This window comes from Tetrahymena thermophila (genome assembly GCF_000189635.1).
Source record: "Tetrahymena thermophila SB210 genomic scaffold scf_8254373, whole genome shotgun sequence".
NCBI classification, from domain to species: domain Eukaryota; phylum Ciliophora; class Oligohymenophorea; order Hymenostomatida; family Tetrahymenidae; genus Tetrahymena; species Tetrahymena thermophila.
Window position 1 is genome coordinate 818,368 of NW_002476157.1, and position 27,964 is coordinate 846,331.

A 27,964-nucleotide genomic window follows, 5' to 3' on the forward strand; every position below is an offset into this window, starting at 1 on the left:
ATAATTGATGATAAGATAGATCTCTTAAAAGTTTAAAAATAAATTAAGAAAATTATTTTTTAAAGATTTTCAATAGTTAAAATCTTAAAATTCAAAAAAATTGTCTTCAAAATTTTATAATCAGATTATTATGTTAATTATAAAATGACTCTTTCTTTTAAACCTTATTTATAAGTAAGAATAAATAGTAAAATTTATTTGTTATTGATGGAATAATTAAAAATTAACTATTTTGATCAATCAGAAATTAAGAATGAAAAAGAAATAAATTTATTTATTTATTAATTTTTTCATAAATTTGAAAGTCAAGAGTCTCTTTGAAATAAACACATTTGGGATAAAAAACTATTTAAATAAAAACAATGATATTTTAGATACTAGAAGAAGTACATAAATATTTTATTTTTTGTTGATTAAAATTTCTTTATAAAAAAATCAAAAGTTTTTAAAGGCTAACTTAAGCAATCTTTCAGAAGCCTAACTTAATTTTAGGTAATTAATTACTCCTCTATAAAATATTTTTTCAATTAATTTATTTAAAAAAGAGATAGTTTTATAAATGATTAAAAAGCAGCACTTTTAGGAGTTAAATTATAAAGTTGTAAAGATATTTAAACGCTCTTTATTAATTTAAGGTAAAATTTAAAGTTTTCATTTGAAAGTAAACAAAATTTATTATTATAGTGGAAATAATATTGGAACTTATGGTATCTCACATATAGCTAATGGAATAGGAAATTGTATAAACGTCTAAAATATAAGCATCAATATATCTGGATTAAGTTTAATATAATATAATACGTATATTTTTAGATATTTTTATTATTCATTTAAATTTAATTTGGCTTTTTTTATCATTTTAACTTTTAAATTAATTTGAAACATTTCTTATTTATCTATTTCATATTAAAGCTTAAGTTAAATTGATTATAAGGGTGCTTTGTGTTTAGGAAAAAATGTAGGGCAATGCACAAATTTAATTTCTCTTTGTATCAACTTAGAGTAATGAGATAATTAATTTTTATAATTTAATGATGAAGAAAAATTGAATTTTATAATTATTAAATTAAAATAAATTATTTATTAATATAATAATAGAAATAATTAAATTGGTGATTTAGGTGCTTAAAATATTGTAAAAAATCTGAATAGATGCAAGTATCTCTAAACTCTGGAACTATATCTTGCGTAAAAATTTTAAAAACTATAAAATTAATAGTTTTAATTTAATAGAACTAATAAAATTTAAAAGACAAAACGAAATTGGTGAAAAAGCTTTATTTGGAGAAGGATTAGGTAAGTGCTAGAATATATAATACTTAAATTTAAACTTAAGGTAATATATTATTTTTAATTTTATTATTTAATTCTAAATTAAAATGGATTTTCTTAATAATAGTGGAAATAATATTCAAGAAGAAGGAGCCTCAGAATTGGCAAAAGGTCTATCTAAAATAAAATCTTTAAACTATTTTAAACTAGATTTTTAGTAAATATTTTAATTCAAAGATTAAAATGCAAATTAAAATTAATAAATAAATTTAAAAGTGGGAATCAAATTAATGAAAAAGGTGGATATGAATTAGGAGTTAGTATAAGTTAATTGACTAATCTCTAAGTATTGAACTTAAACTTAGGGTAAAATTATTTTATTAAATATTTTAACTTATTTAATAAAATTTAAGCTCTAACCGAATAATGAGTAAAGGTGCTTCTAGTCTTGGAAAAGGGATATAAAATTGTTAAAATTTAACAGATTTAGTATTGTATTTAGAGTAAAAATTATTTATTTAATTTAATTGAAATATTAATATCTTAATTTAAATAAAAAAGATATGAAAATATTTTATAATTAAATAATTTCAATTAGCTATTTATTGATAATTTAACATATATTTTAAAGTTCTAATTATATTGGATACAAAGGAGTAGAAGATTTAATCAAAGGAATTCAAATTAGTAGAAATATTAAAAACATGGTTTTAGATTTATAGAAGTAAATTTAATTTTATCATGAGATTAAAATATATTATTTTATTAAAATTAGTTAAACAGCAATAACATTTAAAGGTGTATGCAAATACAGCCAAATTTTATAAGAATGTTTTAATTTATAGAGTTTGCAATTAATTATAGAGTAAATTTAATATTTATTTTAAATTGTTTTATTTTCAAACTAATTCATTGAAAAAAGTAAACTATTTTTTAAAATTAATAGCTAATTATAAGTTTAAGATTATTTAAAAACATAAAAGGCTCTTTAAAATCTAAAGTAGAGTCTAATGAAATCAAAAAGATTGGTCTTTTATAAAGGTTTGAATAAATACTTTTCTTGAAAATTTATTAATTTATGTTTTTGCTTACTAATTTTATAAAAAAATGAAAATAAATATTTGTTTAAAAATAAATATAATATTTAACATTTTGAAGATATTTCAATTTAATAAATAGCATTATTTCTTATTAAAAATAGAATTTTAAATGATTATTTATTAATTTTAGCTTATTACTTTTTTTGATTTAATTACATTTTATTAATAAAAATTTTTAAACTGTTTAAAATAATATTCATATTGTTTGTTTTTTGTAAAAATAGTTCTTTGATAAAATAATTTATTATGTTTAAAATAATACTTTTGTTTATCTTTTTGTTGCTAATCATCTTTCTTTTTAGATTTTGAAAAATATCAAATAAAATGTTATTTTTTAGTAATTCTCAAAACAATACTCAATCAAATAAAATTACTATTTCTATTTAAACTTTTATGAGCAATTTGTTAAAAAATAAATATTTCTAAGCTATTTTTACAATTCATGAGAAATTTTATCTTTTCAAATTTTTTTTGAGATTTATTTTATTTCTTTATTAATTTAGTAGAATCAGTTAATTGATAAATAAAATAAAATTCTGAAAAGTTTAAAATCAGATTATTTGTTATCTTTTAAGAAATTTTTAAGCACCTTTTACTATGAAAAATTTTAAATATATAATTTATTTTTATTTATTGAAATTGGAAATATTTTTTATGAAATAATTTTCAAATTAAATATTTATTTTTTAAAATAACTTGAAAATAAAATTTAGCATGGTAAATTAATTATTTCATTTGTAAATAATAATTTAGTTATTCATAAATATAAACAATGTTATTATTTGTCATTAATTATAAATAAAAATTGGATGTTTTGATAATAAGATAAAAAATAAATAATTAACATATCTATCTTGACTTTACTTATATTTTATTATCGAATTTTTATGAATATAAAATTTGTTAACAGCTATTTTTAAATTAGTGATAACTTGTAAAGTCTTTCGCTTCAAAATCAATTAACTTTTCTAAATCTAAATTAACAAATTTCTAATTAATTTTGGTAATATTTTAAAAAATAACTATAGCAATTAATAAATTATTATTAGTTAGTATTATAAAATATTGTCAACAAGGCATAGTCTTAATTTATGAGCAAATAGTTAGTTTTATTTAAATGTCCTGTACAAGGACATGATCCTTCAATGTAGGATTCAGTTTGTTTAGATAATCAGTGTTAATCAAGAGGCTTAGTTTGTGATAAATGTTCAGCCTCTAATCATTCAAATCACTACAAATTACCATTAGCAAACTTTGTTGATTAATATAGGGAATGTTAGAATTTAAGTAATATAGAATAATAAATGGATAATGACACAAAAAGCTTGTAGAGTATGCAAGCTGAGATAAAAGGTCATTTGCAAAGTTTTATGAAGACTATATAAGATGAAGTTTTAAAGACTTTAGAGAGATTACAAACATAATTTGATAGTGACGTGCAGCAGATATAGAGTATGAAAGCAGCAGAATAACGCTATACATAAATATTGAAAGACATTGAAAGGAAGAATATTGCAAATGCATAAGAAGCTTAGAGAAAAGTTACAGAATTAGTTTTAAAGGTTCAGTTATAGCCTAATAAGCGCTTTTAGTTATTCAGTGTTAATGAGGAAGGGTTTTAAAAAATAAAAACGACTTTAAGAAACACAATGAGTGCAAAAGAAAATGTTTATACGGAAACTACTAAAATTGCAAAAGACACACAGAGATATCTTGACGGAGTTTATAGATTTTTATCTGCAACTTTACAAAAAGGGTCGAATTTTAATTAACCAATGCATTCAGGAACATTTGGATAATTTGGATAAACTGTAAATCATAATGAACCTGAACAGTTTAAATTAACAAGTGAATTAAATCCTCCTACTGCAAATTTTATTCTTGAAAACTAAAATAATCAAAGTCTGAATGGGTAGAGGTCTTTTTCGAATAACGCAAGCAGCCACAATTTTCATAGCTCACTACCTCAAAACAATATGAGCAGGGTAGATGAATAATTACCTAGCGGAATGTTAACAAATAATAACAGCGTAAATATTAACAATAGAAATACAATGTACAATCATTCGAGCCCAACAAAAGTTAAAAATACTTCTACAATTTTCGGAAAAGGAGTAAGTCAGAGTCTTAGCAGATAATTTAATACTAGATAAATGGATTAGCCAATAAATGGTATTGATAATCCTGTCAAATAATTACATGAATTCGAGAGGAATAACGAAAACATTTTCTTCTAACAATAAACTGGTAATAACAAATCTCCTTCTCCTTTTAGGGAAGAAATCCATATACAAAACTCACCTTTGAGGAGTGTTGGACCTAGTAAGTCTAAAACAAGTAACTATTTTAAGTAAGATGTTAACATGCCTGCAGGAACTTAAGCTCTTGATTAGGGATATGACAGATCCTTTTCTCTTACTAATAATATAGGAAAAGCAAATACTCAGCTTATAAATGCTGCTCATAATTAATATTTTGGTGAAGGACCTGCAATTTAAATGAATCCTAATACATCTAGAAGTATGAATTAAATAATGGACTAATATAACAGCTCAAGCAGTCATAGTCTGAATCAATTAAACAATTAAAGAGTCCCTTATGCAGCAATAAATAGCAATAGAGTTTGGTGGAAATCTCATGACTTACCTGTAAGAGATATTGTTTTCATCGATAATGATAAAATTGCTTCTGCAAGTGATGACTGCACTATTAAACTATGGGAAAAGATTGAAGGTAAGCTGCTTACGACTTTAACGGGTCATCAAAGGCCAGTTACTAGTTTGGCATACCACTTTACTGGAAGAATTCTAGCAAGTGGAAGCACTGATAGGACTGTGAAAATATGGAGGCCTGTTCCTACATGGTAGTGTGTACATACTTTTAAAGGACATAATGATATCGTTCGCTCTTTAACTTTCCTTAACGAACGTACTCTGTATAGCGGATCTTTAGATAGTACAGTAAAAGTATGGGACTTAGAAAAGGGAATATTTATTAGAAGCTTAGAGAATGAAATGCTTTAAAAAGTTCATTGCATGTTATTACTCTAAAATAAATCATTATTAGTAGGATATGATAAATAGATATGTGCGTGGGATTTGAAATCAAATCAAATAATCAAAAATGTGAGTGCTCATAATAGTCCTGTAGTCCGTTTGATATTTGTTAAAAGCAGAAGAAATGATTAACCTTTAATAATTTCAGGAGGAAGAGATTCATCTGTCAAAATTTGGGAGGCTTCAACACTTATCATGCTTAGATCAATAGAAGAAACCTTTCCAATAACTGATATAGTATACCTTAGTGAAATCGATTGCATCGCTGTTAGCTTAGTAGGGTAAAGATTGGATGGAAAAATAGCCGTTTGGAATCTAAACAATTTAAGAAAGGTGAGAGATATATTTGATAACCCTTCTGCAGCTTATAGATTATAATACGATGAAAACTACAGGTTGCTCTATTCGTGTCATGAAAATAGATTAGTAGAGTACTGCCGTTTATAAATTTGAAATCAATTTGAGAATTTTTCGATAAAATTATTTTTAAAATCTAAAATATATTTCATAAAAATGAGAGAGTGTTAGTTTTTGCTTTATTTTGATTTAATAAAAAATATAAATAAATTTTGATTAGCTAAATATGAAAAATAGAAGTTTTTGATTGTATATATATAAAATGTATCTACCTATCTATCTATGTAAATATGTATGCATGTATGTATGTATTTATGTAAGTTAGTTAATTATATAAAGTAATAAATAATTAATTATGTTATGTAATAATTTGTATCATTCATTAAGTATTAATCATTTTGTAAAATAAAAATGTTCATTTTTAATATAAAATTATATCCTAAACTCATAGCATAAATCAATTTGAGTCAACTTTAAATTTTTGATATATCGTTTTATGGATTAAAGGAGACGCAATTCTTTTAAATTTTGTCTATAAGATACTCCCAATCAAAAATATTTTATTTATTTTGTGTTTGTTTTACATAATTTATTTCAAATTCATTCAAAGGATAAATGATTTCAGGTTTTATATTATTATTTTTGTTATTAAAATTTCTTTCAATCAGAGTTTCTATTAACGAATTGAAAGATATTAGTAGGTCTTTTACCTAATATTAGCTCTATAATAATTAAAATTAGATTTAATGACTTATTTTTTAAAGAGTGCTTTATTTCAATGTTTTGCTCATGATTAATTATTTTAGTACTACTATTAAAAACCTCAAAGGCCTATCTACTTAAGTTGATACTGCATATGAAACAGCACATACTATTATGATAGTTATTATGCTCAAAGTTACACAAATTTTTACAGTTAAATTTTCAAGTTGCAATGATAAATTTTTTATTTTATCTTTTACTTTATACATTTCATCTTCTTCAGAATACAATAAAATAGTAAAATAGCTATCTTAAACAGGATCTTCAATCTAAAAAAATATATTTTTATTAGTTTTTTCATAAAAAAGTGAAAATAAATGATAAACCAAAAATTAAATTCTTATTAAATAAAATGAATTATTAAGAAATTAATTACACCAATTTTTGTAAAATCTCTTTAATCATTAGGATCAAATTAATCCTATATAAAAATTGGAGTGATTTAATATATTTTTGTCTATCCTTCTTTATTTAGCTTAGAAATTTTCATTTAAGTTTCCTGTTAAATTAGAGTTTGAAAACTAGTTTAATCAAGCCCTTTAATTACAATAAATTATCATTTATTTACATAGCGAAATAGCAATATTACCACTAAAATTGCTGATGTTTTAATCAAATATATACTGGTTTTAACTAGTCACATGCCAATAATCACTGGCATAAACAAATTAACCCCTTTTGTTTAGAACTATGATTTCACTTTTTGATCTGAAACCATGAGCTTTGACAAAGCTATCTATAACTTTCATTTTCATTTCTAATCTGATATCTAAAATAATAGCAAAATTTTCTAAATATTTATTAAATTGCAACTAAAATTATTTTTACGAAAATAGATCTCTTAAATAGTTGATTAGATGTTGATATTAGCTTTAAAAGTTACAGAAAGAGACATAACTTACAATTTTTAGTTTCCAACTTGCACATCATAAGGGCCTTAAACAAAGACTCTATTTCCTTGTCTTTTACTTTTCTGAGAATTTTGTTATTGAAGCTTATAAAATGTTGAATCTATGTTAACTATTAAAATATTTTAGATAAATAGAAAAAAAAGTTTAAGAAATTTAAAAAATTAGACAAATATAAGAAAAATATTTTAAAAATTTTACATTAACTCTATGATTCATCAATAAATGAAGCAGGATATGATTTATAAATATTAATATTTTAGGTATTTTGTTATGTGTAAATTTATACTATAATCCTTTAAGTTCTTTCTTATAAAAACGCAGTTGAAAATAAGCTATTTACATTATTATCTAATTCCAGTAAATAACTAATCAATTGCTTCTATTCATTGGTTGTCTAATTTTAATTGAAGCTTAAATTAATAAAATTTATAAAGATAAATTGATTATTTTACTTGCTAGATATCAGAAACTGAATCAATGCAAATCGAACTTGTTTCATATTGTTAAATTACATTTATATTGCAATTTTATAATTACTCCTATGCTTTAGATAACCCTTCCTTATCAGAGCTGCTTAAATCATAAGTTGGATAGACGTTGTAAATTCCAGCAAACTTGTAATTTGGATAAGTTACTAAAATTTTATTAATAATCTTAATAAGTATAAATTAATTAATTAGATGAAAGCTTTTTTAAAGATATAACTCTAAAATTTTTTCTTTTATTTATTAAAATCTTGAATTAGTAATTTTATTACTTCTTTATTCTTGTTTTAATATTTTATTAAATTGCTTTAAAAGCCATCAAAAGGCTTTTTTTTGTCAATTTTTTGAAAAAAACCCACTAAAAATTTTTCTTTTCAAACATTTTCAAAAAAAGTATATGGAAATAAAAAATGATTAATTAATACTCTTATGATTAATTTATGTTTTTTATATATTTAATTTTGATCAAAATTATTATTAAAATACTTTTATTTATTTGAATATAAACTTTTACTGAAGTCTCAAAAACCTAAATTAGTACTTTTTTATTAGTTTTTTACTTCCAAAATATTGTGCCTTTGTTTTGTTTTAATTACAATCTAAGTATTCGAAAAATATCCTTATTAATTTTGTAAAAAAATAACTAAATAAATTTTTAGTTACAAAAATTTAATTAGAGTGGTTGGATAGTAAAAAAGTCTATTTAATTTTTAATTAAAAAACACTTTTTATAAAAAAAAGATTAATACAATTTTTAGAGGAGTAATGCTTTAATTAATTTTTATTAGTGTAAATAGTTTGTTTTTTATTTTTTTAGGCGATTAGGAATTGGATATTTTGTTGATTACGATTTTCACTCTCAAAAATTAAAATTTTTAACTTTTGGATATAAAATCACTAAAAAAATTTGTTTACAAATAATTAAATTAAAAAAATGTGTGGTATTTACAATTAATTTTCTTTTTAATTAAAAAAATATACTTACTAGCAACCTTTTAACTATAAATTGCTTGTAAGTGAATACTTTAGTTACAAATACTTTCTTCGAAAAGTAATTTAAAAGCTTTCTTCTATAATGTAAAAAGTTAAATAATTTTACTAAATACATCACTGATCACTTATCTTATATCATTAATGAGTTATCCCAGATTATAAAGTGAAGTTTAAAGCACTGTTACCATTTATCTTTTAAAACCAAATTAAGAAGATTATAATTAAATTTTAAACCTTTGAAAAATTTACTTGATAACTCTTTCATTTTCAAGATCAACATTTGAACAAACGTAAGACGCCGAATCTGAAATAATCCTTTGAGTTACTTGTTTCTAGATAAACAGCTATTAATTCATAAAATAAATGCTTTTTTACCATTTAAAATACTCTTTAAGGTAGATCTTGTAAGAAGAAGTTGAAAAAAAAATGTATTAATTACAATTATCAGCAAAGATATAATTAAACAGCAGATAAGAGAAATAACCCCAAATCTTATAATTAACTAATGTTTTAATCTTAAGAGTCCAAATCTATTAATTTCATAAGGTTTTTTATCTACTTTTACCATAGCTTATTTATTATCTAAAAAAATACTATATTAATTGATATATTTGTTTGTTACTTCTTTATTTATTTCTGCCAATATTTTAGTTCCTCTTAATTTATTTCAAAAATTTTTTTAATTAATTGAAAAATACTTTTGATGAAATTTAGTTAAATAATGCATCATTTTCTTATTTTGATTTGAAAAGCAATTTCAAAATAAATAGTTGAGAAATTAAATAAAATTATTTAGATTATGTATAAATATCTATTAAAAATATTTACTATCATACACGCAACAGTCCTATTAAGTTTATTCAATACTCTGTTAATTAAAATGTAGTTATTCAAACATATTAATATAAGCCTAAAAAACTACTTTTTTTAATTTTTACTAAATTATTTTTATTTCTAATTTTTTGAACAAAATATATATTTCTAAAACAAATAAACTAACAAACAAACAAATAAATAAATTAATAAATTAATTAATCGAAATATTTTTTATTTTTAATATTCTTATAACTTTCAAGCAAATGTCAAAATCAAACATATCTTAATAATATTTATTTTTTACTTAAATTTAAACAGCTTTTACTACAATTTGTAGGGGGGAAAATTGTTGAGTAATTTATAACATAATAAATAAGTAAGAAATTCAGTATAATTAATTCTTTATTTCTATAAAATAATACCTAACTTACAAAATTATTTTATTGATTGATGTTAGTATAATTATTTTATTTAATTTCAATAAATATTTTTCAAACCAAAATAAAGCAATATTAAGTATTAATATTATAAAAACCTCTAATTCCTTATTAAATAAGTTTATCCTGACCCAAAATAAGTTTTAGAGCAAAAATTTAAATTAAGAGCCAAACATTTTTTTTATGTCGAACTTAATCAATGAGGATATTTTTACTTCTTGAAAGAAAATAAAATGCATTCAAAAATAAATGAAAATGTTTTTTTAAATCTTATTATTATTTTTATGAATTTTTTTTAATTATAATTTAAAAATGAATAAAATAAAATAATTATTTTTATTATGTGCTTTACTAGCCATTAATTTGGAGCTAAATTTTAAAAAATTTAAGAATTTCCAGTTAAAGATCACAAATTATCCTTCCAAAATGAAAGGGATTTCTTAATTAATGAAGAATTAGAATATATATCTTTTAATCCTATAAAAAATACACTACTAAATAATATTGGTATCTTATTTCTAATTAAATTTCTTAATAAAAATTTCTTATTAAAATCTAAAGAACTATGAGCGAAGATTAAAATACAAATGTAAGTTGTTTAACTTGTTAGAGTTAATATAAAAAAGATCGCATCTGCATTTCTAAGTAGTGTGATGAATAATACCTTAAATATATCTGCAAAATGTGTCATTATGACTAACACAAATCTTAAGGAAGATTAAAAACTTCTGAATTAGATATTGATATTTTAAAAAAAGACATTGGAGATCTTTTAAAAAATTAGATGGATTAAAATTAAGAAGAAGAAAAACTCTACAATTATTCAAAATAAATTAGAGTAAAAATATAAGAATCTATAAAATGCTTAGAAAAGTATGATAAATAACTTGAAGAATATTAAAATAGGTATAAAGATTCATATGAAAAACTTAAAAATTCTTTTGAAGATTTAGATAAAAAAGATGATTTAGAATTATAATAATCAATTTATAGCTTATTTGAAATAGTTAAATTATGTGAAAGTGATGATAATAACAAGACTGCAGGATTTTGGAAAGTTGATAGATCTTTTAACAAAGATAATTTAGTCTAAGTTAGCTAAATTTGTGAAATTTCAAATTATATAAGTAGATTCACTGATTTCGAAAAAATTGAAAGTATTTCATAAGAGATAATCAATATAAATAGAAACACACAAGATAACGAATAATTAAACTAATAACTATCTGATAATAAAAAATAAATAAATTTATTAAATGTAGAATATAAAAAATAGTTAATAATTAATGAGTGTAATAAACTTGTTTAAGGAATAACTAAATATTTCACAAATTGGTTTGGCTTTGATTACATCAAAATAGAAAGATTAAATTGCACTAAATGTTAATCTTTTTATTATATGATTGAAAATAGCTATTATTAAAACTATGGGAAAAGTAGCAATCCAGATTTATGCAATAATTGTACACCATAATATCGAGAAAGTAGTGATCCAGAAGGGACAAGTACATTTTATTATTATGGACATTAAAGGAATTCAGCTTGGATAAAAACAAGAAACGCATAAGACTTATATAATTACTATACAAAAATGCTTGAAATAATAAACAATAGAAAAGAATTATAAGATAAAGATGCTTAATCATAAGAAGCTGAGTGTTTTTATGAAATTAAAAATTGATATAAATGAATTTGTATTTAATAGAAAACAAGTGTTAATTTATGTTTATTTTATTAAATTTACATAGTGATAAGTAAATAAAGCATTTAAAAAAACTTTTGTTAAATAATTAAAAAATATTCATATTATAAATCTTGTAACAATTATAAATTTCAAAGCTATTTATTCAAAATTTTTTACATTCTCACTTATTAAATGCAATTTTATTTTTTACTTCTAAAAGTATTAATTAAATCTTTTTGTAATTTTCAATAAATTTTTTACTTTTTCTTATATCTAAATTATAAATTATTTAAGTTATTTTTGATCTTTCTATGTAAATTTTGCTCAAATTTACAAATTTAAGTTATATATTAGTTTTTAGCTCAAATATCTTAAGAGCTTTAAAACAAATTTATTAATGATATCCTTCCTTATATCTTTCATTTGTATTATAAATATTTTTAAAAATTTTAATATATAAGAAGTTTTTCTCAAACTATCTTTAAAAATTGTTTTTAATTAAAATTAATTTTTATTATTCTTAAGAAAATAAATATTATTATTAGGATTATGAAAAAAGAATTATCTATCTATTAAAATATTATTTTTCAAGTTCTAAATATTAAAATTTCATGAATATTTTAACTCTTATTAAATAAATTGTTTATTAATAAATTATTTATTTTTATATATTGGTTTATCTATTTAATTATTTAATATTTATATATCTACTTATTATTTATATATTTAATATTAATTTACTTACTTATTCATTTAATGTTTATTATCTAAATATTTAATTAAAATTTATGTATTTATTAAATACTTATTTATCTAGCCATATATAAAATTAATATTTTTTACTTATTTGTTTGTTTGTTTATTTATTTATTTAACATTTATTTAGCTAAATATTTATTAAAAATTATTTATTTATTTATTTATCTATCTATTTATTTATATTTTTAATATTATTTTACTTATTTGGTTATTTACTTAATATTTATTTATTTAAGTTTTTATTTAAAATATATTTAAGTTTATTTACAGGGGATGCTATTGTTTGTTTATTTAATATTAATTTAGCTAAATATTTATTAAAATTTATTTATTTATTTTTTAATATTATTTTACTTATTTGGTTATTTGTTTAATATTTATTATTTAAGTTTTTATTTAAAATATATTTAAGTTTATTTACAGGAGATGCAAAATAAAATGTTTAATTATCGAATTTGTTATTAGTTAAATTTTAATATATGATTTAATTATTAGTTTAGTATAAAGTTTAATTAAATTAAAATATTTTTGTTTCTTAAATTAGGTTTCAATTTTACATTAATTGGGTATCTGTTTGTTCTTTTTATCCATCAAATTTATCTTTGACTAAATTCACAAACTTTAATACATCAAAGTCAATTTAATTACCCTTAGTTGTTTTAACGAAATTAATTTCTAAATCATTTAAGGGGTATTCTATTTTTCTAGGTATAATTTAATTTTTGGTTGTGGATGTTTCAATCATTTTATCAATTAGATCTGAAAAAGATTTTACAAGCTCTTGTACTTAGTATTAGCTCTGAAAATATTAATATCTTAGCTATTCTCTAATTTTAAGTAAAGTATTTTATTTTATTGTTGTGCTATTATTAAGCTTTCTTAGTATAATATTAAGAACATTCAAAGGCCTTTAAACTTAAACAGTAACTAAGGAAGTTGCTACATATACTAAAACTATCGTGATTAAGCTACTTACTATACAAATTCTTACTGTGACATATTCGATCTGACTTGTTTGATCTTAAATAGTAGTTTGAACTTAGTACATTTAAGATTTTTCTCCATATATAAGAAATATAAAAAAGTTATCGTTCACAGGATCATTTACCTTTTTAAATACAACATAATTTTTGGTCAGTTTTTTAAATAAAAAATAAATTTAAGCTACTCCTGTAGTAAAATAAGATTTAGGATCATTAGCATTAAAAGTATCAGCTAGAAGTATAACTTCTACAAGATAATCTTTTGTTACTCCTTATTTATTAAGCTTAGAAACTGTTGCCTACTATGTTTTATTAGTAATAAGATCTGTAAGAGTGGGCTCATCTAATCCTGTTTGAACAAATAAAATTAAGTTCCAATAAAAATGAAATAGCTTCAATAAATTCATTTAATCTTTTCAAGATTCATTTAGAAATTAAGATAAAAAATTAATACCACTATAAATTTAAATGTTAGAATCATAGATAACTTAGGATGGACCAGTATAACTTTTCTTCCAATAATCTGTCAGATAAACAAATTGTCTTCTCTTGTTCAAAATTATAATTTCAATATCTGACCTATAATTTTAAGAATTAACAAATTCTTATATCACTGACATTAGTATTTCTATTCTAATATCTGTTTATTAAAAAATAAAAATTTTGATTTCAAACAGTTAAAAAGATTCAAAAAAACCAAATCAAATCAAATCAAATTTATTTACGATAAAAAATTGTATCAGTTCCAAAAGGAAATGGTATTGTAATTGAGGCACACACCACTTCAACTGTTGTACCATTTGGGAAAGTAGTATTATAGGGCCCTTAAACAATAATTTTACTACTACCATTAGGATATGGGTTTGTAACTTACTATTGTTCCTAATAGTATCGTCTAAAAATGCTATCTATTTATTTATTTTAAATTAAAAATATTTAAAAAAATAAATAGTAATCTCATAACAATTTAACTAAGAACTAATAAATTAAAAGCTTTTGCTTTTAGTTAAATTAAGCATCTATCTAAAAAATTACATTAAATCTAAGTGCTATCCAAATAGGATGGAGGATAAATTTTATAAATATTTCTAACAGGATCTGTCATAGAGTAACTTTATATAAAAACTCTTAGTATTTTTTCCTATAGAAAAGGTGTTGAAAACAAACTAGGTATAAAGTCATCTAACTGTAAAAATTTTCCAACATTATATGTAGTGTAGTCTGGACTCTAATTTATATATTAATATGCTTAACTACCATTATTCTTTAATACTTACTGAAGTAGGAGTTTATGGTAGGTTCAAAGGTACATCCATACATAGAGATGCAATTTAAGTAGTAGAAGATAAGCTTGGGGCACATGCCAATATCTAATTTTAAGCTAATTAAAGATCATTGATATTTGGGCTTCCAGGAGTGAAATCGTAGATTGGAAATGGAGAATATATATTGGAAAAGGGATATATTGTATTAATACCTATTTTTTTACAAAATTGTTAATTATTTTAATGCTTTTCTTCTCTCTAAAATATTAATGAGTTATAATATAATATATCCTTATTTTGATGAGTATTTTTTATGTTATAAATTTGCTTGTAAATGTTAATATTAGTTAAATACTACCAAATAATTTATTTAAATGAAGACCTTTTAGTAGATTTTTAAAAAATGAAAACAAGAAGTTTATTGATAAGGTAAATTTTAATTCTTACCAAAGGTGTCTTTGGTGACCTATTCGACCTCATAAATAAATTATCCCATTATAAATAGCGAAGTTTGCAGTTAATTAATCATCATCCTTTTTATTTTTACCAGTTAAAAATAAATTATCTTCAAAATTGTTTTGTTTAGTGAACAAGTTACCCAATGACTGTGCTCATTTCTAGTTATACCCTCTAAGAAACATACTAACTGGAATCATTTAAAATCCGATCTGTAATTTTCTTCTGAATAAATACCTTAATATGTTATAGTTGATATAAAGCTTTAGCTTTGCTTATTTAAAGAATTTTATTCAAATCAATCTAAATTAATGAATAAATGAATTCAATATTTTAGTTAATATTTACAGTTATCAAAATTGAAATAATTGAGCAGGAAATCAAGCTAAGAATAGTAAAATTAACAATAAGCTGAACTTTGAGTTTAATCTATCCAAAATAACTGATTGTTTTCTCTACTTTTTTGACGCTAACCATATTTTATTCTCAAAAACTATATCTAATTATAAATATTTTAGTTTGTTTGTTTGTTTGTTATCTGCTTTTAATCTTGTTTAACCAAGATATTTATATTGTTGGTTAACAAATTAAGTATTATTTTTTTTGTATACTCCAATATTTATTTACAATATTTATTCTTCTTTCGTTGTTCATAAAATAGTTAATCTAATTATATTTCAATCAATAATCTAGAGTAGCATATGTCTCTTTCCTTATTGAAAAGTTTAATTTAAATTCCTTTTTTAAAAGCCCAATAAAATGTAAATAAAAATACATTAAATATATAGCTTTACTCTAACTTAACTTAGAATAATCCTTTGTTGGTTAAACGCATGCATCATTCATATTAAAATGCATATTATATAAAAAGTATTATTAACAAATCCTCTAAATTCGAAATTTTCAACTTACATTTAATTATTATCAAATACAAAAAATCACGTTTATAAATTAAAGCTTAAACAATTAATAAATATTTTTAGGAATCAAAATATTACAAATTATCTTTACTTTCTTTAACTCAATTTAAAGAAAACATAAATTTTTATCATATGATGTAATATCTTAATATTTTAATGCGCATCAAAAGATTTATAAGCATCATTTACATAAATGTAATAAATTAAATTTTTTTTAATTCAGTTAAGCATTAAAGTATAAATTTAGGGTTTTTAATATTTCATTATATTATGAATTATTAACTAAAATACCAAGCCCTCTTAAATATTTTGGAAAAATTTGATTTCACTTATTGTAAAGAGTTATCCACTCATTCTTATCTTGAAATTAAATTTTTTTTTTTTTTTTTACAGTACTGCCACTCAATAAAACAAAATAAGATAAACAGTATATCTGGTGGTTAAAATACAATTATCAAATAAGATCTCAATTTACTATATTTTAATAATTGAATTACTGCTAAATTCCACAAATAAAATATACAAAACTCCTAAAATAATAAAAAAACATATTGAAATCTAAAGTACCAGTCATATGATTATAATTTAATTTAATTAAATTAAAATATTTTCGAATTAAATATTTACTTCTATATTATTATAGTTTTATTTATTAACTATAATTTTCTTGAATAGCATTTAAAGCTCTTAAATATCAAAAAATGTATGTAAAATATGTGTGTTTATTTAAAAAATCTGAAGATTAGATTTTAAAAAATAGATTCAATAAAGGTAAAATAGTGAAATAAGATTTCAATCTATTATTTTTTTATTTATAATTTAATTAATGTCTCATTCCTCAATTATAAAATAAGTTTCAAGATTAATAAAAAATATATTTACATAAAAATATTTCTTTTAAAGTAATTAAACTAAAATTAGTTCATTCAAATAGTTTGTATTTATATTATTTACTATTAAGATTTTATTTTATTTAACAAATAATAAAAAATTTCATAAATAAATAATATATGCTTACACATTGTGATATATTAATATGATCTGCTTTTAATTAATTGAAATTTATTAAAATAAATAAAAAAATAATCAAAGTAATTCAATTAGAAATTGTAAATATTATTTATTTACTTTCTAAATTAATTAATTAATTGCATATTCTCTTAATTTTAAATGTAAATAAATTCAAGCAATATAAAGTATAATATAAATAGTTTAGTACAAAGAAGAAAGAAAGAATAGGGTAGTAAAAGTAGATGTATTTGTTAATAGTTATTAATTAATTAAATTATTTATTTATTATTTATTAATTTTAATTTATAAACTTTGGTTTTCAGTTTAAATTATGGAACAAAAAGTAAATCATTCTTATTTTTTTGGTTGTTAATCTTAATCGTTTGCTTCACCAAACTGTTCGTTTTTAGATTGTTAGTTTTTAACATTCAGATTTTCCCAATCAAATTCAAATTTTTTGCCTTTAGTTTTTTGGAGGAAGCTTGTTTCTAAATCATTCAAAGGATACTCAATAGTAATAGAAATAGTATTATTTGTTTTGTCTTAGAATCTTTAAATTAGTGTTTCTATAAGATCTATAAAGGTGAGTAACAGATCTCTTACTTAGTATTGGCTGTTTCTTGACTAAAATAAAAGCTAATCTTTTATCCTCAGTAATACATTTTGCTATAATGTGACACTATTATTAAGCTTCTTAAGAATATTTATAATTAATTTTAATGGTCTGTCTACTTTTACTGACACAATATATGTAGCAACATATACAAGAATTATTGTTACAAAGCTTGTTATGACGCATATAAGTTTAGTAATATATTTTTGAGATTAAGCCAGAGATTCTATTTTACTTATAACTTCATACATTTGGTCTTTCTCTCCATATAATAAAATCACAAAGTAGCTATTATTCTAAACATCGTAGACCTATTAAATTATTTTAAAAATCAATATTTTACTATAAAAACTAGCTAAAAAATTAGAAATTTAAAATCAATCATATTTTTATTTAAATAATCATTTTATTTTTAATTATTTTCACTAATTATGTTGCACATATTTCAACTTACTTATTCGAATTGAGTAAAAAAATTTATTATTTTTTTTTAGTTTAATGGAAATTATATTAAATAATATCTATTTTTTCTACCAATGAATATTAATTGATTAACTAACTAAAAATATTTTATTCATTTGATATTAAATTTATTTTCTAAAATCATTAATATAATTTAATGATGAACTTTTGTGGATATTTCTCATAATATATTCTGATAATAATAATAATAACAAATTGTTAATTAAATTCTAAAAAAAAATTGAAATAGTTAGTTACAAATTTTAATTATATCTTATTAGACTAACAATATTTAAAAATTGATTTAATGATCATTTTAAGATTAATCCTATAAAAAGCTTTCATTAAACTTCATCAAAATACTTATAAATATGTATGATCTTTATGGAAGGAGGTTTTATTTAAGCTATGTTATAGATAGAAGATGGCCATCAATCATAAAAATATGAAAAAGAAAGAAAAATATTGATGATAAAATTAAAAAAAATATATATTTGCTTTGCAATTTAATTAATAAAAATAATTTACTCCAGTTTATAGGTATTGAGTAATATCGTTTGCATCAAATGTATTGTTAAGAAGTATTGGAGAAACTAAAAACTCTTTAAATTATCCATCTTTGTTGAGTTTATTGACTTAAATTTATTCTTAATTTACTACTAAATCCTAAAAAGTCTATTCATCGAGCCCTTTGTTATAAAAAATTCAGTTAATAGTTCATAAAAATCTGTTAGAGCAGCAAATATTTTTTTACCACTAAATTTTTGCATAGTTTAATCAAAAATATAAAGAGACTGCTGATTCAATTACCAATAGTCAGTAATATAGACAAAAGTTCCGTTTTTATTTACAATGATTATTTCATTTTTTGATTAATAATTTTGCTGTTTTAAGAAAGCATCTATCGTTGACATTAGTAATTCCACTCTAATATCTGTAAATAAATAAATAAATATTAATTAGTTTAAACTTTATTTTAGAAATAAAAAAATTTACTAAAAAATATTTTTTCAGAGTTAATTTAGGCCATAAATGTATTTGATAGTGACATAACTTATATATTTTTAGAGCTTGGGTAATCAAAGACCTCATAAGGACCTTATATAAATATTTTCTATACCAAACTTTATTAGTAAATAATCTCCATATTTTATTGTTGATTCTAGTAGAATCTACTATCTACTGTGTATTCTTTTATTTTAAATTTTCATAATTAATTAAATTTCAGATTTATTTTATTAAATATTTTCTTTATTTCAATAAAAATAATTAAAATTAATTATCAATTTTTTTTTAGCAGTCATAAAAATGTTTTAAACATAATTAAATTATAAAATATTTAATATATATTTAAAACTTAAATCATATTAGATAATTTATTGTAAATAATTATCTAATAATAATATAAACTTATTATCCTATGCACTGCACTTAATTTTAAATTACTCATTTTATTTAAATAATAAATTTAAGATAAGAAATAAAATACAATTAAATAATTTTAATTACAATTTGGACCACTTCCAGATTAGCAGTCTAAATATGATGCAGGATATATTTTAAATATATTTCTTTTTAAATCTCTCCCAGCTGAAGTACCTGATGCTGGTGGAGGCGGAGGATTTGAATAAGTTTATATCATTACTCTATATACCTTATCAGCATAATTTTATTGCTAATATAAATTTGGAATGTAATTATCTAAATCCATAAATGGTCCTAATAAGTATTTTTGATAGTCACCCATCTATTAAATTAAAATTCATTTTTATCAATTAGTTATTTTTTTAACTTATTAAATCTAAAGTTTATTATTTAATTTATATTAAAATTGTTACACTCTAGTCAAGTGTTGCTTCTAAGCAAATAGAAGAAATCTAAGAATAAACACCAGCTGCAGGTAAACAATTTTATATTTGAGTTTAAATATTTTAACTTAAAACAGAATTTGAACTATAATCATATGTTGTAGAGTATATATTGTTGGCTGAGTATATTGTCGTTACTTCTTTATAATTAAAATATTGTTATCTTATGTAATATAAACATTTTATATGTTATTTAGCAAGGTATTTTTTAATAACTTTTTTGTATATTCTTATAATTTTTAAGAATAATAAAAAGTAGTAAAATACTTAGTTTTAATAAATAATTTAAAATAAAGACTCTGTTAATAGTATCTGTATTTATAAATTAAGAGTTTATAAATTAACTTGTATTTCAATAAGTAGATTTATCAAATTGTATGTAAGGTATTTAAAAGCAGTTAGTTAATAAAAAATTGTATGTTACTTACGGAAAACATCTTTTACGACCTGCTCCATTTCCAAAATTAGCTGACCTAAATTGAAGAAATAGCTTTCAATAACTACAACAATTTAACTTTATTTATTAAAAAATAATTGTGAAAAAATATTTGAAATGAAAACGTCTTTATATCTAATTTACACTATAACATTATGCATTTCTTTTTTTATATTTTCTTACACATAAGTTGTAGAATCATATTAGATCCTATTAGTTATCTTGTTCTCTATATAAACCTTAAATACAAATTCTGTTAATATAAATTAATATTGTAGCTTGAAGAATTATACTATAATAATGAGTGAGATTATGAAGCAAGAAATAATAGATATTGTTACAAATGTAACCATCATTTAGAAATTTAGTTTCTACTAATTAAACTTGCTTATTTCCTTTATTTCCTTTTTCACACTAACCATTCCCTTTGAATTTTATAAATGTTATGTTGGAATATCTATAAAAGATGATGAACTTTTATTACTGTTTTTATTACTATATTTCTTTAAATATATTTCAATTACTCTTTTTTTAATAGCTAAATATAAAAATTTGTGATTTACAAATAAATTGCAAAAAATAATATAAAATAAGCCATGTATCTTCCTTTTATTTTTTAGTAATTCACGATAAATTCACACAATTCCATACAATCTAAATAGTAAATTTTTATTCATAAATTTTAGATGACATTTTTTACTCGTACTTACGCAATTAAAATCCATAAAAAATCTATGTTTTTAATTTCAAACAGATTCTTAAGTAATAATTTCTAAAATGTATTTATTTATTTATTTTTAGATTTTATCGTACCTAATTTCTAAATTATTTGATATTCTATTTTCTAATATAATTTTTAATTCAACTCATAGTATTTGTTGTCATTCATTATGTTTCTTTTTTAATTTTATAAGATAAAATATTTTAAGCTTATTTCATGCTTCAATTAATTATAATAATGCTAATTAATACACTAAACAATGATTTGAAAGTTAAAAAAAATAATTTATTTGAAATTTATTTTTAAAATTTTGTTTTAATTCAATCATTTATTTTTTAATATTTTGAAATTTATTTTTTAAACTGTTTAAATTCAATCATTATTTAATATTTTGAAATTTAATTTAATGATAAATCAACTGTCTGCTCTCTCTGCTATGGCAAATTAAAAAATTTATTTGATTTTAACAATAAAGAGCAATCTAGTAGGCATCTAACGTTAAAATTTTGCTTAATAGCTGAGACTTGGCAGATTTTTGATTCTATATGAATAAATTTTGTTTGAAAAATATTAAACAAATAACTAAAATAAATAAAGTTAGTATGCAAAAAATAAAAAATATTTATCTTAATAAACTTAAATATATTCGGTAATTAACTAACAAAGTTTATAACCAAAAAAATTAAAGATAATTTGTTTATTTTTGTGATAGTAGCAGTAGAAGAATTTGAAAAAATCATTTTAAAAGAACTTAGATTTTAATGGGTAACTAGTGCTGCACATCAGTGAGATATTCAGAAGCACAATTTAATGAAATTTAAACTTAAAAAGCAATACAAGGAATGATAGAATAACCTTATTTTAGCAGCATAGTAAACATTTTTGCTAATTGAATTAGATATATTTTTCAAAATAGCTAAAAAAATAATGTCATTTTTATTTTTACTAAAGGATAGGTATAGCTTTAGCTGTGGTTAGAATAGGGTAGTGATAATGAAAGGAAATACTTAGATCTCAAACAAGAGTGTATATGAAATGTGTTTTTTAATCAATGATTTGTTCTCATAGATAGAAGATTAACCTCACAAATTACTAATTACTGAAAATCTAATTAGTTTCTTTCGAAACAACCCGAAACATATAACAAATAAATTAGTAGTTGACTGTTTAGTTGAGCTATTTAGTGAATAATTTAGTTATTAAAAAATTACTTATATGATAGAGGTAAATACTTTTTTAAATAAAAAAATGATATAATAGCTAAAAAAACTCTCTATATTTAAGCATGATTATATAATTTACAATTTTTAAAATCTAGGAACGCAACAGTAGAGACATCAATAAAAACTCTTATGCAAATTAATATGGGTTTGGTTTAAATTAATAGCATTAAAATGGAATGAGCTAAAGCCATAGCTAATAAGGTTTATAAAATAAGTATAGTTAATTAGGTTATCAACCAATAAATGATTAGGATTAGTTTGGGTTACCACACTATTAAACAGGATATAATGATAATTCACCTATGATTGCTAACTATGTAAAAACAATTGATACTTTTATTCTTAAAACAAAATATATTTTAATGAAATCATCAAATATTTACTTAAAATGTAATCTATTCAAAAAGTTTTTATTAATTATTACAAAAAAAATAAGTGATTAAAATAAAATTTATTTGTCTTTTTAAAAACGTTATTAATATACTCTAACTCCTCATTATTTCAGAGTAATTATAATAAGGCCAAAAAAAATTTTAGAACCTTAAGAGTTATAAAATAGCCCTCCAAAATGGTTGGTTCCCCCTTAGTTAATGAGGAGTTAGAGTATATTTTTTTATATATTCATATTTTTAAAATTTTTTAAATTATTATTAAAAGGACTAATTTAATCAATTTTCTGGTGCTGAGCCGAAAGAAAAGATAATTGATTTTGAACCTAATCCATCTGATATCCATAGGATATATGATATGAATTAAATTGGTGATAATCATAGATAAATGTAGTTTGATGAGATTAACTAACAAAGTAATTAATTTTTAAATGAAGAAGAGGGATAGTCTTATAACTACTCAAGCAGAGTTTACAACAATCCAAATACAATGTATAAATCTGGATTTTAGTCACCTAGGAAGTAAGAAGATTTATAAGCAGTGTAAACTTAGTTAAATTAGCTACAAATAAGCACAAAAAGATAGCCAACTATTGATTAAAATATTTTGTATGTGCTGGAGTTTGTAGCAAATAAGATGGGTTCATACTAATTAGAATAAACAAGTTAGAAAGACATTTGGTAAATATGGAGAGTATTTGATACAAGCACTGGTTTTATGAATTATCACAAAAAATATAACTTACTTTAGTTTAGTAAGTAAGCTATGAGTATTTATTAGAAGGAAGCCACTGTCCTTCAGTTAATTGAAGATTCCTAACTAAATATTACCCCAAGATTAATGAAATATGATGCTAAAAATAAAGAAATTAAATTCGAAGGTGGATATTGTACACTGTGGGAATACTCTATAGAAATGGGTAAAATTTAATAAAGATTTAGTGAAAGAGATCTCATATACATTACATTGGAACTAATTAGAATGGTTTAGGATCTATAGAAATTGAGCATATACCATGGAAATATAAAACCTTAAAATATTGTTTTAGTACAAACTGCAGAAGGTAAATTTTAAATAAGGCTTATAAATTTTGAAAACTGTGTTAGAAGCCAAAAGGATATATATCCTCTCTCGAAAACTGAAAGCTACTATGATATCATTCATAAATTCAAACTTAATTCCGATATTATGTCATCCTAAATTTATCAAATTGGAAGAACTGTTTTAAACATCATTATTAAATAAGGAATAAACACCAATCAGCTTCATAGCAGGTAAGTTATTTTTATAAGCTTTTTTAATATATTAAATTTTACATATAAATTAAAATCTTTATTTAATTAAAAGAGATTTATAGTAATTCTTCTAATTAAAATCTTTAAATAATTAATTATTTTTATTCAAATTATTCATATCTATCTATCTTTATTTTAATTAAAATTTAGAAAAAATCATCCTTTGATTTCTGCAGAAGTGCTTAAGACATACTATAAAGAATACCCGAATATTATAAATTTAATTTCAAAAATGCTTAGATAGCCATCCACAAATCCAAACAATAATATAAACTAATACTAAAATATATCAGCATCTAAAGCTGCAAGCAATCTTGCTGAAAGAAACAAAGAAGAAGTTAATTCATTCAATCAGAATGCTTCTGGAGAATAAACTATAAATTCACTTAGTATTCAATACTCCATGTAATAACTTGATAGAGACTTAGTATAAATAAGAGAATAAATGCGCAGTGGATAATAACAAAATTTCATTCATGATGTTAAAAATGTTGTAAAAATAATTGGTAGAAGGAGAGTAGAAATGGGAGCTTGGGATTAATCTATGACACCTGATGCTTTCAAAAGAGAGATATTGTACGTTCTTTCTTTATAACAATTTGAAAGAGGGTGTGAATTATGCAATTATTTATTAAATTTTAAATCTTCTCCTAACTATAATTTAATTGGAAATAATAATTCCAATAACAATAATAGCAGCAATAATAATAACAACAGTGGTTTAAAATAATCTGGTGTTAATAACAATAATAGCAGCAATAGCAATAACAATAACAATAAATATTCTTAGATCAATAATTCTAATTTGAACATCTAATAACAAGACCCAAATAACCCAAGTCTAATTCCGTACCCTCTTTATTTAAAGAAACCTATTTAAACTCCTCTAAAATAAGATTTAATTAAATACCAAGGGTATTAGCATGAATTTTTAGTGAAAGCATAACTAGTTTTAAAACAAGTTTATTCTAAACAATTAAATGAAATTATACATGCATACTTTTAAGTTAAGGAGGAGCTTTCGATGTACTATTTTTAAAATAAAATGTTTAACGAAGCAATAAAAGAATAGGAAGATTTGGTTTAAGAAAAAAAGAACTTAAATGGCAGTGATGAAATTAGCCTTTCTAAAAGTTTTAGAATTTTAGGAGAAATATATTTATAGGCTAATAATTATGATAAATCTATTAAGAGTTTAGCTTAGTCTCTTTATTATATAACTAATAAATCTAATAATTTAATGCATTTTCAGGTAGCTGAAACATTAATTACAATGGCAGAAGCTTACTGTGTTTAAAATGATTCTAAAAGAGCTATATAGTCAGCTATGATTGCCTACGATATTAGCTCATAAACTTCACCAGATTCTCTTGGATTTGCTGAAATTTGTATTTAAATTTCATCAATATTTATGAGACTTTTTAATGATTTTGGTAAAGCTATTCCCTATTTCGAAAAAGGAGTTAAAATAAAGATAAATTGTTTCAAAGAAACTTTTTTAAATTAGTATTTAGATTTAAATATACTTTAGCTAGCATCTTATTATGAATAATTTTAAAACTATGCAATGGCATAGGAGTACTATGAAGTACTTTTACATATTCGTTAAAAAAGACTTCCACCTAAAATTATTTCTTCACCTTAAGTTGCTCAATCTCACACTTTAATAGGGTTTGTACATGAGAAAATGAATTAACTTGATAAAGCTTAAGAAAATCACCAAAAAGTAAGCAAAATATTTATTTAAAAATCTTGTTAAATTTTTTAGTAAAAGCTAGCAAATGTTTTTTTTAAACATTTATTTAAAAATTTTAAACAGTTATTTTGTTTAGAGAAAATTTCAATTAAATTTTAATATTAAAAAAAACAGGCTTTGTTAATGAGAAAGCATTTATATGGAGAAGTTCACTAAGAAGTCGCTGATAGTATGATCAACTTATCAATGGTGTAAATTAGGAAAGGTTTATACTAAGAAGCTTTAAAAATGCAAGAACAGGCTCTTAAAATTAAAGAAAAACTCATGCCTGACTCTGCTGATGTAGCATAATGCATGAATAATTTAGCTATTTTATTAGAGACATTAGGTAATTTCGAAAGTGCAATAAGCTATCATGAAAAATCTATTGCTATAAAAAAGAAAATTTATGGAGAATAAAGCTCTTCAATAGCCACAAGCTATAATAATTTGGCTTTGACTTATTAGAATAGCAGTTAGCCTGAGAAAGCTATCCCATTATTTAAAAACGCACTGCTAATACGTGAAAAATTGGATTAAAACAGTGAGGAAGTAGTTTCTGTCCTCAATAATTTGTAAGCCATTTATATGGATTTAGGGGATTATGACTAAGCAAATTAAATCAAGGAAAAGATAGTAAGTATAAAAAAAATTATTAGTTAAAAAAAAGAAAAAAGAGATCTGTCAAAAGCCAGAGAAGAAGAGCTTATTTACAGAACTTCAAATCCTAGCTAAGCTGTGTTTAACTAAGCTTTAGTGATTAAAAATCAATTAAACTAGCAAAGTCAACTTAACCTTTCTAAGCTACCTATTAATTAATAAAGTAAAACACAAGATAACACTTACGACACACAAACTTTTAATTAAAATAATAATAATTATGTTAATTAACAAATTTCATAAATGAATTAGTAAGAGATTCATCAAATTAATTAATAGCTAAATAACTCTATTAATATAATCAACTAAAATAATAATAATCAATATCAGCAACAATAGAGCATTCTGAATTAATAAACAAACTACTCAAGCTAAATTCCACAAACAGCTAACTTTTTCTCAAGTAATCATTTTAACTAAAACAATTAATCTGATATGAACCAAAATATCTTGCCAGTATAACCAAATTCATTGACTTTCACAGAATTAAATCATTTTACTAATAATAATGGGCAATAAGATTAAAATATGCAACAAAATAATAATATTTAAGTATAAAATTAACAGTTCTAATAATAACAAAACAACTTTCAAAATTCAGTGTTTAATAATAATAATAATAATAATAATAATTATCATAACAATAACAACAATAACAGCTAGTAGTCATTATAATAGGGTTCTATGTAGTTTAATCAACAAAATCATTAGCAAAATGAACTAAATTAATAGCAGCTGCAATAATAAGCTCAATAAAATTAACAATACAATTAATAAAATTCATAATTTAACAATAATTCATCATTATAATAGATATCATAGCTTTAAAATCAGTAATAGTCCCAACAACTTACATAATAACAGTCACAAATTTAGCAACAATAAAAAAATTAAAGTAGCAACATATTTTTATAAAAGAGTTAATACAACCAAAATAATTAGCCACCTTCAAATAATATTAACTCACAATCAATTACTTAAAGCCAATATTAAAAAGACTAACCTTAATAACAACACTAATAATTTATATAATCTAATTCTTAAAGTCTGGGTAACCAGTAAAGTAATATTTAATCTTAAAAAATAGGTGAAAACATGAAAATAAGCAACAACAATTTATAATACTAATCAAATAGACCAAGTTAACTTTAAAGCATGCGTGATTTTAATGCTAATAATCAAAGAGTAGAATGATAAAAAATATTTTTTAATTTATGAATTTATTTTGACTTTATAAAAATTTTGTATTTCATCAAAAAAGTAATTTATTAATTTTTAATATTTGTAAATAATT

At 21.3% G+C, this 27,964-nt stretch overlaps 7 protein-coding genes across 7 annotated transcripts; 4 read left to right on the top strand and 3 right to left on the bottom strand. All coding sequences in view use genetic code 6, as the record gives it.

Moving 5' to 3' along the window:
- Window positions 1-362: 362 nt before the first annotated feature.
- TTHERM_000242519 (kinase domain protein) lies at window positions 363-2,286 on the top strand (the record flags this gene model as incomplete). The annotated part of the gene is made up of 13 exons (XM_012800241.1): window positions 363-386; window positions 443-492; window positions 546-635; window positions 685-801; window positions 913-1,002; window positions 1,099-1,188; window positions 1,253-1,336; window positions 1,400-1,489; window positions 1,549-1,638; window positions 1,686-1,775; window positions 1,904-1,996; window positions 2,048-2,137; window positions 2,256-2,286. 13 exons carry the CDS (start codon window positions 363-365, stop codon window positions 2,284-2,286), a joined length of 1,029 nt encoding a protein of 342 aa, XP_012655695.1.
- Window positions 2,287-3,355: 1,069 nt separating this feature from the next.
- On the bottom strand, window positions 3,356-9,592 carry TTHERM_00242520 (transmembrane protein, putative). The gene is made up of 9 exons (XM_001024975.2): window positions 9,376-9,592; window positions 9,186-9,280; window positions 9,043-9,128; window positions 7,911-8,092; window positions 7,657-7,852; window positions 7,376-7,567; window positions 7,137-7,316; window positions 6,924-7,084; window positions 3,356-6,816 (listed from the first exon to the last, which is right to left on the bottom strand). Exons 1-9 carry the CDS (start codon window positions 9,502-9,504, stop codon window positions 6,253-6,255), a joined length of 1,785 nt encoding a protein of 594 aa, XP_001024975.2. The 5' UTR covers window positions 9,505-9,592; the 3' UTR covers window positions 3,356-6,252.
- Window positions 3,464-5,881, top strand: TTHERM_00242519 (WD domain, G-beta repeat protein; the record flags this gene model as incomplete). Its single annotated transcript, XM_001470992.2, has 1 exon — window positions 3,464-5,881. One exon carries the CDS (start codon window positions 3,464-3,466, stop codon window positions 5,879-5,881), a length of 2,418 nt encoding a protein of 805 aa, XP_001471042.2.
- Window positions 9,593-10,682: 1,090 nt separating the features above from the next.
- Window positions 10,683-11,870, top strand: TTHERM_00242530 (hypothetical protein; the record flags this gene model as incomplete). The annotated part of the gene is made up of 1 exon (XM_001024976.3): window positions 10,683-11,870. Exon 1 carries the CDS (start codon window positions 10,755-10,757, stop codon window positions 11,868-11,870), a length of 1,116 nt encoding a protein of 371 aa, XP_001024976.4. The 5' UTR covers window positions 10,683-10,754.
- Window positions 11,871-13,179: 1,309 nt separating this feature from the next.
- On the bottom strand, window positions 13,180-15,813 carry TTHERM_00242540 (transmembrane protein, putative; the record flags this gene model as incomplete). Its single annotated transcript, XM_001024977.2, has 9 exons — window positions 13,180-13,740; window positions 13,801-13,964; window positions 14,070-14,255; window positions 14,341-14,523; window positions 14,651-14,843; window positions 14,893-15,092; window positions 15,328-15,413; window positions 15,479-15,573; window positions 15,685-15,813. 9 exons carry the CDS (start codon window positions 15,811-15,813, stop codon window positions 13,180-13,182), a joined length of 1,797 nt encoding a protein of 598 aa, XP_001024977.2.
- A 1,802-nt stretch (window positions 15,814-17,615) lies between these two features.
- On the bottom strand, window positions 17,616-20,807 carry TTHERM_00242550 (transmembrane protein, putative; the record flags this gene model as incomplete). The annotated part of the gene is made up of 8 exons (XM_001024978.2): window positions 17,616-18,191; window positions 18,871-19,031; window positions 19,097-19,276; window positions 19,339-19,533; window positions 19,852-20,089; window positions 20,181-20,350; window positions 20,639-20,724; window positions 20,791-20,807. The coding sequence occupies 8 exons, from the start codon at window positions 20,805-20,807 to the stop codon at window positions 17,616-17,618; spliced, it is 1,623 nt and encodes a 540-aa protein (XP_001024978.2).
- Window positions 20,808-22,128: 1,321 nt separating this feature from the next.
- On the top strand, window positions 22,129-27,864 carry TTHERM_00242560 (tetratricopeptide repeat protein; the record flags this gene model as incomplete). Its single annotated transcript, XM_001024979.2, has 6 exons — window positions 22,129-22,239; window positions 22,319-22,591; window positions 22,686-22,907; window positions 23,248-24,254; window positions 24,426-26,001; window positions 26,146-27,864. 6 exons carry the CDS (start codon window positions 22,129-22,131, stop codon window positions 27,862-27,864), a joined length of 4,908 nt encoding a protein of 1,635 aa, XP_001024979.2.
- Between the last annotated feature and the right edge of the window lie 100 nt (window positions 27,865-27,964).